Source organism: Oncorhynchus keta, unplaced genomic scaffold (assembly GCF_023373465.1).
Source record: "Oncorhynchus keta strain PuntledgeMale-10-30-2019 unplaced genomic scaffold, Oket_V2 Un_contig_25901_pilon_pilon, whole genome shotgun sequence".
NCBI classification, from domain to species: Eukaryota; Metazoa; Chordata; class Actinopteri; order Salmoniformes; family Salmonidae; genus Oncorhynchus; species Oncorhynchus keta.
In genome coordinates this window covers 1,728-18,108 of record NW_026284683.1, presented here as the reverse complement: position 1 = coordinate 18,108, position 16,381 = coordinate 1,728, and the positions used below count along the sequence as shown (strand labels likewise).

The window sequence follows — 16,381 nt, the reverse complement described above, 5'->3', positions numbered from 1 at the left end:
CAGCAGTTATGGTTGCCCATGGCCCTGTGGTGTCAGACAGGTTAGTAAATGTCGTATTATTCTGTGTGGTGTCAGACAGGTTAGTAATGTCGTATTATTCTGTGTGGTGTCAGACAGGTTAGTAATGTCGTATTATTCTGTGTGGTGTCAGACAGGTTAGTAATGTCATATTATTCTGTGTGGTGTCAGACAGGTTAGTAAAGTCGTATTATTCTGTGTGGTGTCAGACAGGTTAGTAATGTCGTATTATTCTGTGTGGTGTCAGACAGGTTAGTAATGTCGTATTATTCTGTGTGGTGTCAGACAGGTTAGTAATGTCGTATTATTCTGTGTGGTGTCAGACAGGTTAGTAATGTCGTATTATTCTGTGTGGTGTCAGACAGGTTAGTAATGTCGTATTATTCTGTGTGGTGTCAGACAGGTTAGTAATGTCGTATTATTCTGTGTGGTGTCAGACAGGTTAGTAATGTCGTATTATTCTGTGTGGTGTCAGACAGGTTAGTAATGTCGTATTATTCTGTGTGGTGTCAGACAGGTTAGTAATGTCGTATTATTCTGTGCAGTGTCAGACAGGTTAGTAATGTCGTATTATTCTGTGTGGTGTCAGATAGGTTAGTAATGTCGTATTATTCTGTGTGGTGTCAGACAGGTTAGTAATGTCGTATTATTCTGTGTGGTGTCAGACAGGTTAGTAATGTCGTATTATTCTGTGTGGTGTCAGACAGGTTAGTAATGTCATATTATTCTGTGTGGTGTCAGACAGGTTAGTAAAGTCATATTATTCTGTGTGGTGTCAGACAGGTTAGTAAAGTCGTATTATTCTGTGTGGTGTCAGACAGGTTAGTAATGTCGTATTATTCTGTGTGGTGTCAGACAGGTTAGTAATGTCGTATTATTCTGTGTGGTGTCAGACAGGTTAGTAATGTCGTATTATTCTGTGTGGTGTCAGACAGGTTAGTACTGTCGCATTATCTCCAGGTGTCAGACAGGTTAGTAATGTCGTATTATTCTGTGTGGTGTCAGACAGGTTTGTAAAATGACATTCTGTGTGTGGTGTCAGACAGGTTAGTAATGTCGTATTATTCTGTGTGGTGTCTTGTGTGGGTGTGGTGTCAGACAGGTTAGTAAAGTCGTATTATTCTGTGTGGTGTCAGACAGGGTTAGTAATGTCGTATTATTCTGTGCGGTGTCAGACAGGTTAGTAATGTCCGTATTATTCTGTGTGGTGTCAGAAAGGTTAGTAATGTCGTATTATTCTGTGCGGTGTCAGACAGGTTAGTAATGTCGTATTATTCTGTGTGGTGTCAGACAGGTTAGTAATGTCGTATTATTCTGTGCGGTGTCAGACAGGTTAGTAATGTCGTATTGATTCTGTGTGGTGTCAGACAGGTTAGTAATGTCATATTATTCTGTGTGGTGTCAGACAGGTTAGTAATGTCGTATTATTCTGTGTGGTGTCAGACAGGTTAGTAATCGTATTATTCTGTGTGGTGTCAGACAGGTTATGCCAGCAGCAGTCCTGTTGTAGGGCCCTGGAGGATGGAGAGGATGTTACAGGCTCTATGTGGCGGAGAAGCTCACGGGCCGGGTTCTACTTCACACACTACTGTAAACGGCTCTGGGGAAACCCGGTATAGACAGCTCTGTCTGTCTGTCTGTCTGTCTGTCTGTCTGTCTGTCTGTCTGTCTGTCTGTCTGTGTCTTTCTCTCTGTCTTTCTCTCTGTGTCTTTCTCTCTGTGTCTTTCTCTCTGTGTCTTTTCTCTCTCTGTCTTTTTCTCTCTCTGTCTTTCTCTCTCTGTCTTTTTTCTCTCTCTATCTCTCTATCTCTCTGTCTCTGTCTCTCTATCTCTCTGTCTCTCTCTCTCTCTGTCTCTCTCTCTCTGTCTCTGTCTGTCTCTCTGTCTCCTCTCTGTCTCTCTCTCTCTCTGTCTCTCTCTCCCATAGTGCTGTTGTAGCTGTATTGTACAACATAAATAAATAGGTCTTCCTGTATCTTGTCAGCTGTGGGAGAATGCCGTCCACTGCTGGTGTGATCTGCAGCAATACCACCAGCTCTTCTACCAAGATGGACTGGGTATCCCCTACAGGATTAGGTACGGTGAGACAATCAATGGAAGCTCATGTAAGCCCCTTCCCTATTGGATCCCTGGGGAAGGGGGGCCCTACATTAAAGACATTTAATGAGCCCATTAAAGACATTTAATGAGCCCTATGTCTGATGCTGGATTTAAAGACATTTAATGTTCTGGTGTTAGATTTAATGAGCCCTAGACATTTAATGATAGACATATATTAAAGACATTTAATGATACAGGTGAAGTCTTCACCCCAATTTAATGAGCCCTAATTAAAGACATTTAATGAGCCCTACAGTAAAGACTCTACATTAAATACATGCCATTAAGCATTTAATGAGCCCTATATTAAAGGCATTTAATGAGCCCTAAATTTAATGTCATTTAATGAGCAAGCCCCTTGTTAAAGACATTTAATGAGCCCTATTTAGACATTTAATGAGCCCTATATTAGACATTTAATGAGCCCTATATTAAAGGCATTTAATGAGACATTTAATGAGCCCTATATTAAAGGTATTTAATGAGCTAAAAATAAATTTAATGAGCATTAAAGACATTTAATGAGCCCTATATTAAAGACATTTAATGAGCCCTATATTAGACATTTAATGAGCCCTATATTAAAGACATTTAATGAGCCCATTTAATGAGACATTTATGAGCCCTACATTTAAAGACATTTAATGAGCCCTATATTAAATTTAATGACATTTAATGAGCCTATATTGGATTTAATTGCATTTAATGAGCCCTATATTAAAGGCATTTAATGAGACATTTAATGAGCCCTATATTAAAGACATTTAATGAGCCCTATATTAGACATTTAATGAGCCCTATATTAAAGACATTTAATGAGCCCTATATTAAAGACATTTAATAGCCCTACATTTAATGAGACATTTAATGAGCCCTATATTAAAGACATTTAATGAGCCCTACATTAAAGACATTTAATGAGCCCCTAATATTAAAGACATTTAATGAGGCCCCTATATTAAAGACATTTAATGAGCCTATATTAAAGACATTTAATGAGCCCTATAAAGACATTTAATGAGCCCTACATTAAATACATTTAATGAGCATTTAAATACATTTAATGAGCCCTATATTAGACATTTAATGAGCCCTACATTAAAGACATTTTAATAGGCCTATATTAGACATTTAATGGCCCTATATTAAAGGCACATTTAAAAGACATATAATGAGCCCTATATTTAATGAGCATTAAAGGCACTAATGAGCCCTATATTAAAAGACATTTTAATGAGCCTATATTAAAGACATTTAATGAGCCCTATTAAAGACATTTAAAGAGCATTAAAGACATTTAATGAGCCCTATATTATAGACATTTAATGAGCCCTACATTAAAGACATTTAATGGCATTTAATGCCCTATATTAAAGACATTTAATGAGCCTATATTAAAGACATTTAATGAGCCCTATATTAAAGACATTTAATGAGCCCTATATTAAAGACATTTAATGAGCCCTATATTAAAGACATTTAATGAGCTCTATATTAAAGACATTTAATGAGCCCTACATTAAAGACATTTAATGAGCCCTATATTAAAGACATTTAATGTGATAATGATGATGATGATAGTGAAGATGATGATGGAGTGACTATCATGAGCCCTGATGGTGATGATGATGATAGACATTTAATGATGATGATGATAGACATTAATGATGGTGATGATAGTGGTGATGATGATAGTGATGATGATAGTGATGATGATGTGAAGATGATGAGTGACTACCATGATGATAGTGATGATGATGATGATGATAGTGATGATGATGATAGTGATGATGATGAAGATGATAGTGATGATGATGGTGGTGATGATGATGAAGATGATAGTGATGATGATGATGATGGTGGTGATGATGATAGTGATGATGATGATGATGATGATGATGATGATAGTCATGATGATGAAGATGACCTTCTGACCCATTAGTTACGGTTCTCATTCTAACCCCTCCAGTTGTGATGATGGTGATGGTGATGATGATGATGATGATGAAGATGATAGTCTGACCCATTAGTTACGGTTCTCATTCTAACCCCTCCAGTTGTGATGATGGTGATGATGATGATGATGATGATGATGATGATGATGATGATGATGATGAAGATGATAGTCTGACCCATTAGTTACGGTTCTCATTCTAACCCCTCCAGTTGTGATGATGGTGATGATGATGATGATGATGAAGATGATAGTCTGACCCATTAGTTACGGTTCTCATTCTAACCCCTCCAGTTGTGATGATGATGATGATGATGATGATGATGATGATGATGATGATGAAGATGACAGTCTGACCCATTAGTTACGGTTCTCATTCTAACCCCTCCAGTTGTGATGATGGTGATGATGATGAAGATGACAGTCTGACCCATTAGTTACGGTTCTCATTCTAACCCCTCCAGTTGTGATGATGATGATGATGATGAAGATGACAGTCTGACCCATTAGTTACGGTTCTCATTCTAACCCCTCCAGTTGTGATGATGGTGATGATGATGATGATGATGAAGATGACAGTCTGACCCATTAGTTACGGTTCTCATTCTAACCCCTCCAGTTGTGATGATGGTGATGATGATGATGATGATGATGAAGATGACAGTCTGACCCATTAGTTACGGTTCTCATTCTAACCCCTCCAGTTGTGATGATGATGATGATGATGATGATGATGATGATGAAGATGACAGTCTGACCCATTAGTTACGGTTCTCATTCTAACCCCTCCAGTTGTGATGATGGTGATGATGATGAAGATGACAGTCTGACCCATTAGTTACGGTTCTCATTCTAACCCCTCCAGTTGTGATGATGATGATTATGATGATGATGATGATGATGGTGATGATGATGAAGATGACAGTCTGACCCATTAGTTACGGTTCTCATTCTAACCCCTCCAGTTGTGATGATGATGATTATGATGATGATGATGATGATGATGATGATGATGATGAAGATGACAGTCTGACCCATTAGTCACGGTTCTCATTCTAACCCCTCCAGTTGCTGTATTCGACCTACGTGTGCAGTGCTGCCTGTAGCAGCATTGGGGTGGAGGAGGAGAGCAGAGAGAGGGTGTACACCTGTCTCACTCCCCCGTTTGAGGAGCTGTTGACTGGGTGGAGGAACACACTCTGACCCTCCTCCTGGAGCCCTGGACGCTGCTCACCACCAGGGACACAGACACCTTCCATAAGGTTTGAGCCCTTTTCTTTAAAATGTATTTTAAAACACGCTGTAGTTGAAATAGCTCATCGGCCGAAACGGACAGACTCTCCTGTTCGTGCATCTCTCCTTAGTCAGATTCGTAAGACGTGTGTTTTGGTCTGGATATTTGATGACATCGTGGAGTCATTGTTACTGCGCGTTCTCTCAGGTGGCTGTACGGGAGGAGACTCGCCAGGTGGAGTCAGAGCCGTACGGAGAACTGAAGACGCTGTACGAGGAGGCTGTACACAGACTGGTACAGGTGAGCTCTATTGAAGGTCAACGAGGAGGCTGTACAAAGACTGGAACAGGTGAGCTCTATTGAAGGTCAACGAGGAGGCTGTACACAGACTGGAACAGGTGAGCTCTATTGAAGGTCAACGAGGAGGCTGTACACAGACTGGAACAGGTGAGCTCTATTGAAGGTCAACAAGGAGGCTGTACACAGACTGGAACAGGTGAGCTGATTGAAGGTCAACGAGGAGGCTGTACACAGACTGGAACAGGTGAGCTCTATTGAAGGTCAACAAGGAGGCTGTACAAAGACTGGAACAGGTGAGCTCTATTGAAGGTCAAGGAGGCTATACACAGACTGGAACAGGTGAGCTCTATTGAAGGTCAACGAGGAGGCTGTACACAGACTGGTACAGGTGAGCTCTATTGAAGGTCAACAAGGAGGCTGTACACAGACTGGAACAGGTGAGCTCTATTGAAGGTCAACGAGGAGGCTGTACACAGACTGGAACAGGTGAGCTCTATTGAAGGTCAACAAGGAGGCTGTACAAAGACTGGAACAGGTGAGCTCTATTGAAGGTCAACGAGGAGGCTGTACAAAGACTGAACAGGTGAGCTCTATTGAAGGTCAATGAGGAGGCTGTACAAAGACTGGAACAGGTGAGCTCTATTGAAGGTCAACGAGGAGGCTGTACAAAGACTGGAACAGGTGAGCTCTATTGAAGGTCAACGAGGAGGCTGTACAAAGACTGGAACAGGTGAGCTCTATTGAAGGTCAACGAGGAGGCTGTACAAAGACTGGAACAGGTGAGCTTGATTGAAGGTCAACAAGGGAGGCTGTACCCTGGTACAGGTGAGCTCTAGGAAGGTCAACGAGGAGGCTGTACACAGACTGGTACAGGTGAGCTCTAGGAGGTCAAGGCTGTACACAGACTGGTACAGGTGAGCTCTATTGAAGGTCAACGAGGAGGCTATACACAGACTGGAACAGGTGCTGATTGAAGGTCAACGAGGAGGCTGTACACAGACTGGTACAGGTGAGCTCTATTGAAGGTCAATGCTCCAATGCATGATCAACAGTAACAGTCTGAGGAGTAAGTGGTGATCTAGGATCAAGTCCCCCCTGAAGTGCTGATCTAGGATCAAGTCCCCCTGTCCCTCTGAAGTGGTGATCAAGGATCAAGTCCCCCCCTGTCCCCCTGAAGTGGTGATCTAGGATCAAGTCCCCCCTGAAGTGCTGATCTAGGATCAAGTCCCCCCCTGTCTCCCTGAAGTGCTGATCTAGGATCAAGTCCCCCTGTCTCCCTGAAGTGGTGATCAGTCCCCTCAAGTGGTGATCTAGGATCAAGTCCCCCTGTCTGAAGTGCTGATCTAGGATCAAGTCCCCCTGAAGTGCTGATCTAGGATCAAGTCCCCCCCTGTCTCCCTGAAGTGCTGATCTAGGATCAAGTTCCCCCTGAAGTGCTGATCTAGGATCAAGTCCCCCTGAAGTGCTGATCTAGGATCAAGTCCCCCTGAAGTGTTGATCTAGGATCAAGTCCCCCTGTCTCCTGAAGTGTTGATCTAGGATCAAGTCCCCTGAAGTGCTGATCTAGGATCAAGTCCCCCTGAAGTGTTGATCTAGGATCAAGTCCCCCTGTCTCCCTGAAGTGTTGATCTAGGATCAAGTCCCCTGAAGTGCTGATCTAGGATCAAGTCCCCCCTGAAGTGCTGATCTAGGATCAAGTCCCCCCTGAAGTGTTGATCTAGGATTAAGTCCCCCCTGAAGTGCTGATCTAGGATCAAGTCCCCCCTGAAGTGCTGATCTAGGATCAAGTCCCCCCTGAAGTGTTGATCTGAAAGACAAAACTGATCATAGATGAAGCACTTCTACTCCGAGAAGCTTTTCAAATATGGGCCTAGATCTCTAGTAAGGATTTGGGGGAATTTCAATTATATTTCCTTGATTCCTCGCATACTATCTCCTCACCTCCTTCTCAAAACCTTCAGAAGGAAGTGAGGAGGGTTTAGTCCAATTGAGATTCTCTCTCTCAGCATGATGTGGCCCAGGCCTGCAGGCCCCCTCCTCCACCACTAGAGGTCGCCAGGTCTCCAGCTATGTGGTCTGCCGTCCCAGAGAGGTACAGAGGGTACAGGTTGGGCTCTCTGCTAGGACACCGCACGGAGCTACAACACTTCACATCCTTCCTACAGGACAACACCGCCAGGTGAAACTCTAGATCTATACACTTCACAACCTTCCTACAGGACAACACCGCCAGGTGAAACTCTAGTTCTATACACTTCACATCCTTCCTACAGGACAACACCGCCAGGTGAAACTCTAGATCTATACACTTCACAACCTTCCTACAGGACAACACCGCCAGGTGAAACTCTAGTTCTATACACTTCACATCCTTCCTACAGAACAACACCTCCAGGTGAAACTAGTTCTATACACTTCACATCCTTCCTACAGGACAACACCGCCAGGTGAAACTCTAGATCTATACACTTCACATCCTTCCTACAGAACAACACCGCCAGGTGAAACTAGTTCTATACACTTCACATCCTTCCTACAGGACAACACCGCCAGGTGAAACTCTAGATCTATACACTTCACAACCTTCCTACAGGACAACACCGCCAGGTGAAACTCTAGATCTATACACTTCACAACCTTCCTACAGAACAACACCGCCAGGTGAAACTAGTTCTATACACTTCACATCCTTCCTACAGGACAACACCGCCAGGTGAAACTCTAGATCTATACACTTCACATCCTCCCTACAGGACAACACCGCCAGGTGAAACTCTAGATCTATACACTTCACAACCTTCCTACAGGACAACACCGCCAGGTGAAACTCTAGATCTATACACTTCACATCCTTCCTACAGGACAACACCGCCAGGTGAAACTCTAGATCTATACACTTCACAACCTTCCTACAGGACAACACCGCCAGGTGAAACTCTAGATCTATACACTTCACATCCTCCCTACAGGACAACACCGCCAGGTGAAACTCTAGTTCTATACACTTCACATCCTTCCTACAGAACAACACCGCCAGGTGAAACTCTAGATCTATACACTTCACATCCTCCCTACAGGACAACACCGCCAGGTGAAACTCTAGATCTATACACTTCACATCCTTCCTACAGGACAACACCGCCAGGTGAAACTCTAGATCTATACACTTCACATCCTCCCTACAGGACAACACCGCCAGGTGAAACTCTAGATCTATACACTTCACAACCTTCCTAAAGGACAACACCGCCAGCTAAAACTCTAGATCTATACACTTCACATCCTCCCTACAGGACAACACCGCCAGGTGAAACTCTAGCTGTAGATGCAGCAGGCTTATTTTACATGACATACGCTATGTGTGGCCAGGTGACCACAACACCATGCTGCTTGTTAGACGTGACCTTTCTGTCATAAACACACCTTCTATCAAACAAGTGTTGTGTTTATCTATAGGGACCAAATTTGGTCATGTCAGTAAAAACGAAATGATCCTAATGATCTCTACCTCAATGATCTATACCTCAATGATCTATACCTAAATGATCTCTACCTCAATGATCTATACCTCAATGATCTATACCTCAATGATCTATACCTCAATGATCTCTACCTCAATGATCTCTACCTCAATGATCTATACCTCAATGATCTCTACCTCAATGATCTCTACCTCAATGATCCTAATGATCTCTACCTCAATGATCCTAATGATCTCTACCTCAATGATCCTAATGATCTCTACCTCAATGATCCTAATGATCTCTACCTCAATGATCTCTACCTCAATGATCCTAATGATCTCTACCTCAATGATCCCAATTATCTCTACCTCGATGATCTCTACCTCAATGATCCTAATGATCTCTACCTCAATGATCCTAATGATCTCTACCTCAATGATCTCTACCTCAATGATCTCTACCTCAATGATCCTAATGATCTCTACCTCAATGATCTCAATGATCTCTACCTCAATGATCCTAATGATCTCTACCTCAATGATCTCTACCTCAATGATCCTAATGATCTCTACCTCAATGATCCTAATGATCTCTACCTCAATGATCCTAATGATCTCTACCTCAATGATCTCTACCTCAATGATCCTAATGATCTCTACCTCAATGATCTCAACCTCAATGATCCTAATGATCTCTACCTCAATGATCCTGATAATCTCTACCTCAATGATCCTAATGATCTCTACCTCAATGATCTATACCTCAATGATCTCTACCTCAATGATCCTAATGATCTCTACCTCAATGATCCTGATAATCTCTACCTCAATGATCCTAATGATCTCTACCTCAATGATCCTAATGATCTCTACCTCAATGATCCTAATGAGCTTTACCTCAATGATCCTAATGATCTATAGCTGAGTTGTCAATGATGTGTATAGTTCTGACGTGTGTGTGTGTGTCTACAGTATACACCTGGCTTGCTGGCAGGACATAGAGAATTACAGGAGAATCCCCCATAAAGACAAGGCCCAGAGAGAGGACAAGTCCAGACTCATTAAGGACAAATACCTCAATAGGAAATACTTCTTTGGGCCTGACAGTCCTGCCACCAGACAACAACAGGAGGAGGTAACGTCACAGTCTCTTCTGTGATGGTGTGTGTGATTTTGTGCCTGTCTGTGTGTGTGTGTGTGTGTGTGTGTGTGTGTGTGTGTGTGTGTGTGTGTGTGTGTGTGTGTGTGTGTGTGTGTGTGTGTGTGTGTGTGTTTCTCCTCTAGGTGATGCGTTTGGCTGGTGGCTGGGGAGACTGCTCCATGACCGTCTGTGTTTCTCTATGTGATGTGTCTGGCTGGTGGCTGGGGGAGACTGCTCCATGACCGTCTGTGTTTCTCCTCTATGTGATGTGTCTGGCTGGTGGCTGGGGAGACTGCTCCATGACCGTCTGTGTGTGTGTGTGTGTGTGTTTCTCCTCTAGGTGATGCGTCTGGCTGGTGGCTGGGGGAGACTGCTCCATGACCGTCTGTGTGTGTGTGTGTGTTTCTCCTCTAGGTGATGCGTCTGGCTGGTGGCTGGGGGAGACAGCTCCATGACCGTCTGTGTGTCTGTGTGTGTGTTTCTCCTCTAGGTGATGTGTCTGGCTGGTGGCTGGGGGAGACTGCTCCATGACCGTCTGTGTGCTCCTGTCCTGGTGGACATTCAGAGCATCATCAGGAACCACATAGAAACAAGATGGCTGCCTGTCTTCCTGACGACGCCGGAGTTCAATGAGAGACAGCAGCAGAGAGTCAGGGTAGGAGTCCAGGGTCTCATCTAGCCAGCTCTCCATCTGCTTGTAATCAGGGGGATTTACAACCTGACCCTACGAGGTCCGGACTACTGACCGATCAACTGGCTTCTAGGTCTAAATCAGTCCCTGATTAGAGGGGGACTGGCTTCTAGGTCTAAATCAGTCCCTGATTAGAGGGGAACTGGCTTCCTGGTCTAAATCAGTCCCTGATTAGAGGGGAACTGGCTTCTAAGTCTAAATCAGTCCCTGATTAGAGGGGGACTGGCTTCTAGGTCTAAATCAGTCCCTGATTAGAGGGGAACTGGCTTCTAGGTCTAAATCAGTCCCTGATTAGAGGGGGACTGGTTTCTAGGTCTAAATCAGTCCCTGATTAGAGGGGAACTGGCTTCCTGGTCTAAATCAGTCCCTGATTGATTAGAGGGGGGACTGGCTTCTAGGTCTAAATCAGTCCCTGATTAGAGGGGAACTGGCTTCCTGGTCTAAATCAGTCCCTGATTAGAGGGGGCTTCCTGGTCTAAATCTGTCCCTGATTAGAGGAACTGGCTTCCTGGTCTAAATCAGTCCCTGATTAGAGGGGAACTGGCTTCCTAAATCAGTCCCTGATTAGAGGGGAACTGGCTTCCTAGGTCTAAATCAGTCCCTGATTAGAGGGGAACTGGCTTCTAAGTCTAAATCAGTCCCTGATTAGAGGGGAACTGGCTTCTAGGTCTAAATCAGTCCCTGATTAGAGGGGAACTGGCTTCTAGGTCTAAATCAGTCCCTGATTAGAGGAACTGGAACTAAATCAGTCCCTGATTAGAGGGGAACTGGCTTCCTGGTCTAAATCAGTCCCTGATTAGAGAGGAACTGGCTTCCTGGTCTAAATCAGTCCCTGATTAGAGGGGAACTGGCTTCCTGGTCTAAATCAGTCCCTGATTAGAGGGGGATCCTAAATCTGGGGGGCTTCAGTCCCTGATTAGAGGAACTGGCTTCCTGGTCTAAATCAGTCCCTGATTAGAGGGGACTGGCTTCTAGGTCTAAATCAGTCCCTGATTAGAGGGGGACTGGCTTCTAGTCTAAATCAGTCCCTGATTAGAGGGGGACTGGCTTCCTGGTTCAGTCCTGATTAGAGGGGAACTGGCTTCTAGGTCTAAATCAGTCCCTGATTAGAGGGGACTGGTTTAGGTCTAAATCAGTCCCTGATTAGAGGGGAACTCTAAATCAGTCCCTGATTAGAGGGGAACTGGCTTCTAGGTCTAAATCAGTCCCTGATTAGAGGGGGACTGGCTTCTAGGTCTAAATCAGTCCCTGATTAGAGGGGAACTGGCTTCTAGGTCTAAATCAGTCCCTGATTAGAGGGGAACTGGCTTCTAGGTCTAAATCAGTCCCTGATTAGAGGGGAACTGGCTTCTAGGTCTAAATCAGTCCCTGATTAGAGGGGAACTGGCTTCTAGGTCTAAATCAGTCCCTGATTAGAGGGGAACTGGCTTCTAGGTCTAAATCAGTCCCTGATTAGAGAGGAACTGGCTTCTAGGTCTAAATCAGTCCCTGATTAGAGGGGAACTGGCTTCCTGGTCTAAATCAGTCCCTGATTAGAGGGGAACTGGCTTCTAGGTCTAAATCAGTCCCTGATTAGAGGGGATCTGGCTTCTAGGTCTAAAGCAGTCCCTGATTAGAGGGGAACTGGCTTCCTGGTCTAAATCAGTCCCTGATTAGAGGGAACTGGCTTCTGGGTCTTCAGTCCCTGATTAGGGGGAACTGGCTTCCTGGTCTAAATCAGTCCCTGATTAGAGGGGAACTGGCTTCTAGGTCTAAATCAGTCCCTGATTAGAGGGGAACTGGCTTCTAAATCAGTCCCCGAGGTCTAAATCAGTCCCTGATTAGAGGGGAACTGGCTTCTAGGTCTAAATCAGTCCCTGATTAGAGGGGAACTGGTTTCCTGGTCTAAATCAGTCCCTGATTAGAGGGGGACTGGCTTCTAGGTCTAAATCAGTCCCTGATTAGAGGGGAACTGGCTTCCTGGTCTAAATCAGTCCCTGACTAGAGGGGATCTGGCTTCCAGATATCAAGATACATATCTATATGTTATATGGCCTTCTAACTGTTGAATGCTATGTGTACAGTATAGTTACGACCCTAAGCCAGGCTAGGTACTGTGGAGGCATCAGCTCTGCCATGTGAAACCTCTTTACATTACCTCATCAAGAGACAGAGAGACAGAGACAGAGAGAGAGAGAGAGAGACAGAGAGACAGACAGAGAGAGAGAGAGACAGAGAGAGAGACAGAGACAGAGAGAGAGAGACAGAGAGAGAGAGAGAGAGAGACAGGAGAGACGGACGGACGGACAGACGGACGTAGATACTGCAGAGGACCAGAGGTCTTACTGTGTGTCTGTCTCTGTCCAGCCGTACTGTGTTTCTGACTGCTGCTCTTTCAGCCTCTGGGTGAAGACGGGGTGCCCGACCATGTCTACCAGCGACACAGGAACAAGAGAGAGGTGTGGAAGGTGATCTCTGGTCCTCTGTCAATCTTTTAACGTCATAGAGCAACGCTGGGGAAACTTTTTCATATCGAGATTATCGTACAGATTGTATTTGGGAAGCAATTTTGTTTTGTCAAAATCTATTTTGGCGTGCCAGAAAAATATATAGGTCCATTATAATTTATTCTAGTTTTCTAAAATGTTGCCCATCCATAGGCTCTAGAACATCACGTCTGTAGACTTCTGTGACCAATGCTGTTCCTCTCTGAGATGTTCCTCACCTTAAAGCCTCCCGGCTGTATGTTCCCTGCGTGTTTAACCGCTCCTCTCCTGCAGCAGGTCAAGGGGACGTGGATGACCTCTGCAGGGGAGATCCTGGCTCTCCGGAGGGCCCTGCTCAACCCCCGTCACGTGTCATCAGTTCCCGCGCTTCGTCTCGCTGAAGGGAGACTTCCTGGAGAATGACATCCTGTTCTGGCTGGAAGTCCAGAGGTATAAGGTAAGACTGAACCAAACCTTCTGTTCTGGCTGTAGGACAGAGGTATAAGGTAAGACTGAACCAAACCTTCTGTTCTGGCTGTAGGACAGAGGTATAAGGTAAGACTGAACCAAACCTTCTGTTCTGGCTGTAGGTCCAGAGGTAAGACTGAACCAAACCTTCTGTTCTGGCTGTAGGACAGAGGTATAAGGTAAGACTGAACCAAACCTTCTGTTCTGGCTGTAGGACAGAGGTATAAGGTAAGACTGAACCAAACCTTCTGTTCTGGCTGTAGGTCCAGAGGTATAAGGTAAGACTGAACCAAACCTTCTGTTCTGGCTGTAGGTCCAGAGGTATAAGACTGAACCAAACCTTCTGTTCTGGCTGTAGGTCCAGAGGTATAAGGTAAGACTGAACCAAACCTTCTGTTCTGGCTGTAGGGACAGAGGTATAAGGTAAGACTGAACCAAACCTTCTGTTCTGGCTGTAGGACAGAGGTATAAGGTAAGACTGAACCAAACCTTCTGTTCTGGCTGTAGGTCCAGAGGTATAAGGTAAGACTGAACCAAACCTTCTGTTCTGGCTGTAGGTATAAGGTAAGACTGAACCAAACCTTCTGTTCTGGCTGTAGGTCCAGAGGTATAAGGTAAGACTGGAACCAAACCTTCTGTTCTGGCTGTAGGTCCAGAGGTATAAGGTAAGACTGGAACCAAACCTTCTGTTCTGGCTGTAGGTCCAGAGGTATAAGACTGAAACCAAACATTCTGTTCTGGCTGTAGGTCCAGAGGTAAGACTGAACCAAACCTTCTGTTCTGGCTGTAGGTCCAGAGGTATAAGGTAAGACTGAACCAAACCTTCTGTTCTGGCTGTAGGTCCAGAGGTATAAGACTGAACCAAACCTTCTGTTCTGGCTGTAGGTCCAGAGGTATAAGACTGAACCAAACCTTCTGTTCTGGCTGTAGGACAGAGGTATAAGGTAAGACTGAACCAAACCTTCTGTTCTGGCTGTAGGACAGAGGTATAAGAAGACTGAACCAAACCTTCTGTTCTGGCTGTAGGTCCAGAGGTATAGGTAAGACTGAACCAAACCTTCTGTTCTGGCTGTAGGTATAAGGTAAGACTGAACCAAACCTTCTGTTCTGGCTGTAGGTCCAGAGGTATAAGGTAAGACTGAACCAAACCTTCTGTTCTGGCTGTAGGTCCAGAGGTATAAGGTAAGACTGAACCAAACCTTCTGTTCTGGCTGTAGGTCCAGAGGTATAAGACTGAAACCAAACCTTCTGTTCTGGCTGTAGGTCCAGAGGTATAAGACTGAAACCAAACCTTCTGTTCTGGCTGTAGGTCCAGAGGTATAAGGTAAGACTGAACCAAACCTTCTGTTCTGGCTGTAGGACAGAGGTATAAGGTAAGACTGAACCAAACCTTCTGTTCTGGCTGTAGGTCCAGAGGTATAAGGTAAGACTGAACCAAACCTTATGTTCTGGCTGTAGGTCCAGAGGTATAAGACTGAAACCAAACCTTCTGTTCTGGCTGTAGGTCCAGAGGTATAAGACTGAACCAAACCTTCTGTTCTGGCTGTAGGTCCAGAGGTATAAGGTAAGACTGAAACCAAACCTTCTGTTCTGGCTGTAGGTCCAGAGGTATAAGGTAAGACTGAACCAAACCTTATGTTCTGGCTGTAGGTCCAGAGGTTAAGACTGAACCAAACCTTCTGTTCTGGCTGTAGGACAGAGGTATAAGGTAAGACTGAACCAAACCTTCTGTTCTGGCTGTAGGACAGAGGTATAAGGTAAGACTGAACCAAACCTTCTGTTCTGGCTGTAGGTCCAGAGGTATAAGACTGAACCAAACCTTCTGTTTTGGCTGTAGGTATAAGGTAAGACTGAACCAAACCTTTCTGTTCCTGTAGGTCCAGAGGTAAGACTGAACCAAACCTTCTGTTCTGGCTGTTGGTCCAGAGGTATAAGGTAAGACTGAACCAAACCTTCTGTTCTGGCTGTAGGTCCAGAGGTATAGACTGAACCAAACCTTCTGTTCTGGCTGTAGGTCCAGAGGTAAGACTGAACCAAACCTTCTGTTCTGGCTGTAGGTCAGAGGTAAGACTGAGACCAAACCTTCTGTTCTGGCTGTAGGTCCAGAGGTGACTGAACCAAACCTTCTGTTCTGGCTGTAGGACAGAGGTATAAGGTAAGACTGAACCAAACCTTCTGTTCTGGCTGTATGACAGAGGTATAAGGTTAGACTGAACCAAACCTCTTTACACATATAAATACATAACTTCTATTGCTATATTCTTACATGTGGTCATAAAAGGAAAAGGAAAGGAAATGTAAGCATTGCGTTTTTGGCCTTATCCATGAAAACTGGACTGGGAGTGTTATTTCTGGGGTCTACACTGGGCCTTGGTAATCTGGTGCTGTTATCTTTGGGGTCTACACTGGGCCTTGGTAATCTGGTGCTGTTATCTCTGGGGTCACACTGGGCCTTGGTAATCTGGTGCTGTTATTTCTGGGGTCTACACTGGGCCTTGGTAATCTGGTGCTGTTATCTCTGGGGTCTACACTGGGCCTTGGTAATCT

At 44.6% G+C, this 16,381-nt stretch overlaps 1 protein-coding gene and 1 long non-coding RNA gene across 2 annotated transcripts; both read left to right on the top strand.

Annotated features, from left to right (window-relative positions):
* The first annotated feature begins 2,012 nt into the window (after nucleotides 1–2,012).
* On the top strand, nucleotides 2,013–15,656 carry LOC127922499 (regulator of G-protein signaling 22-like). Its single transcript, XM_052506354.1, has 12 exons — nucleotides 2,013–2,094; nucleotides 5,243–5,334; nucleotides 5,514–5,606; nucleotides 7,613–7,785; nucleotides 10,042–10,204; nucleotides 10,701–10,865; nucleotides 13,661–13,964; nucleotides 14,056–14,155; nucleotides 14,300–14,391; nucleotides 14,582–14,682; nucleotides 14,910–15,059; nucleotides 15,585–15,656. Exons 1-7 carry the CDS (start codon nucleotides 2,013–2,015, stop codon nucleotides 13,787–13,789), a joined length of 897 nt encoding a protein of 298 aa, XP_052362314.1. The 3' UTR covers nucleotides 13,790–13,964; nucleotides 14,056–14,155; nucleotides 14,300–14,391; nucleotides 14,582–14,682; nucleotides 14,910–15,059; nucleotides 15,585–15,656.
* On the top strand, nucleotides 10,872–13,076 carry LOC127922498 (uncharacterized). The gene is made up of 5 exons (XR_008111564.1): nucleotides 10,872–11,094; nucleotides 11,215–11,254; nucleotides 12,096–12,335; nucleotides 12,376–12,495; nucleotides 12,824–13,076. It is a non-coding gene; the product is annotated as an uncharacterized LOC127922498 (long non-coding RNA).
* Nucleotides 15,657–16,381: the final 725 nt, after the last annotated feature.

Excerpts from the sequence above, each read along its gene's own strand:
- LOC127922499 (XM_052506354.1), top strand. The coding sequence starts at position 2,013 with ATGCCGTCCACTGCTGGTGTGATCTGCAGCAATACCACCAGCTCTTCT. Across the intron at positions 2,095-5,242 it reads GGTATCCCCTACAGGATTAG|GAGCTGTTGACTGGGTGGAG; the intron begins GTACGGTGAGAC and ends CCCCCGTTTGAG. Across the intron at positions 5,607-7,612 it reads CTGTACACAGACTGGTACAG|CATGATGTGGCCCAGGCCTG; the intron begins GTGAGCTCTATT and ends TCTCTCTCTCAG.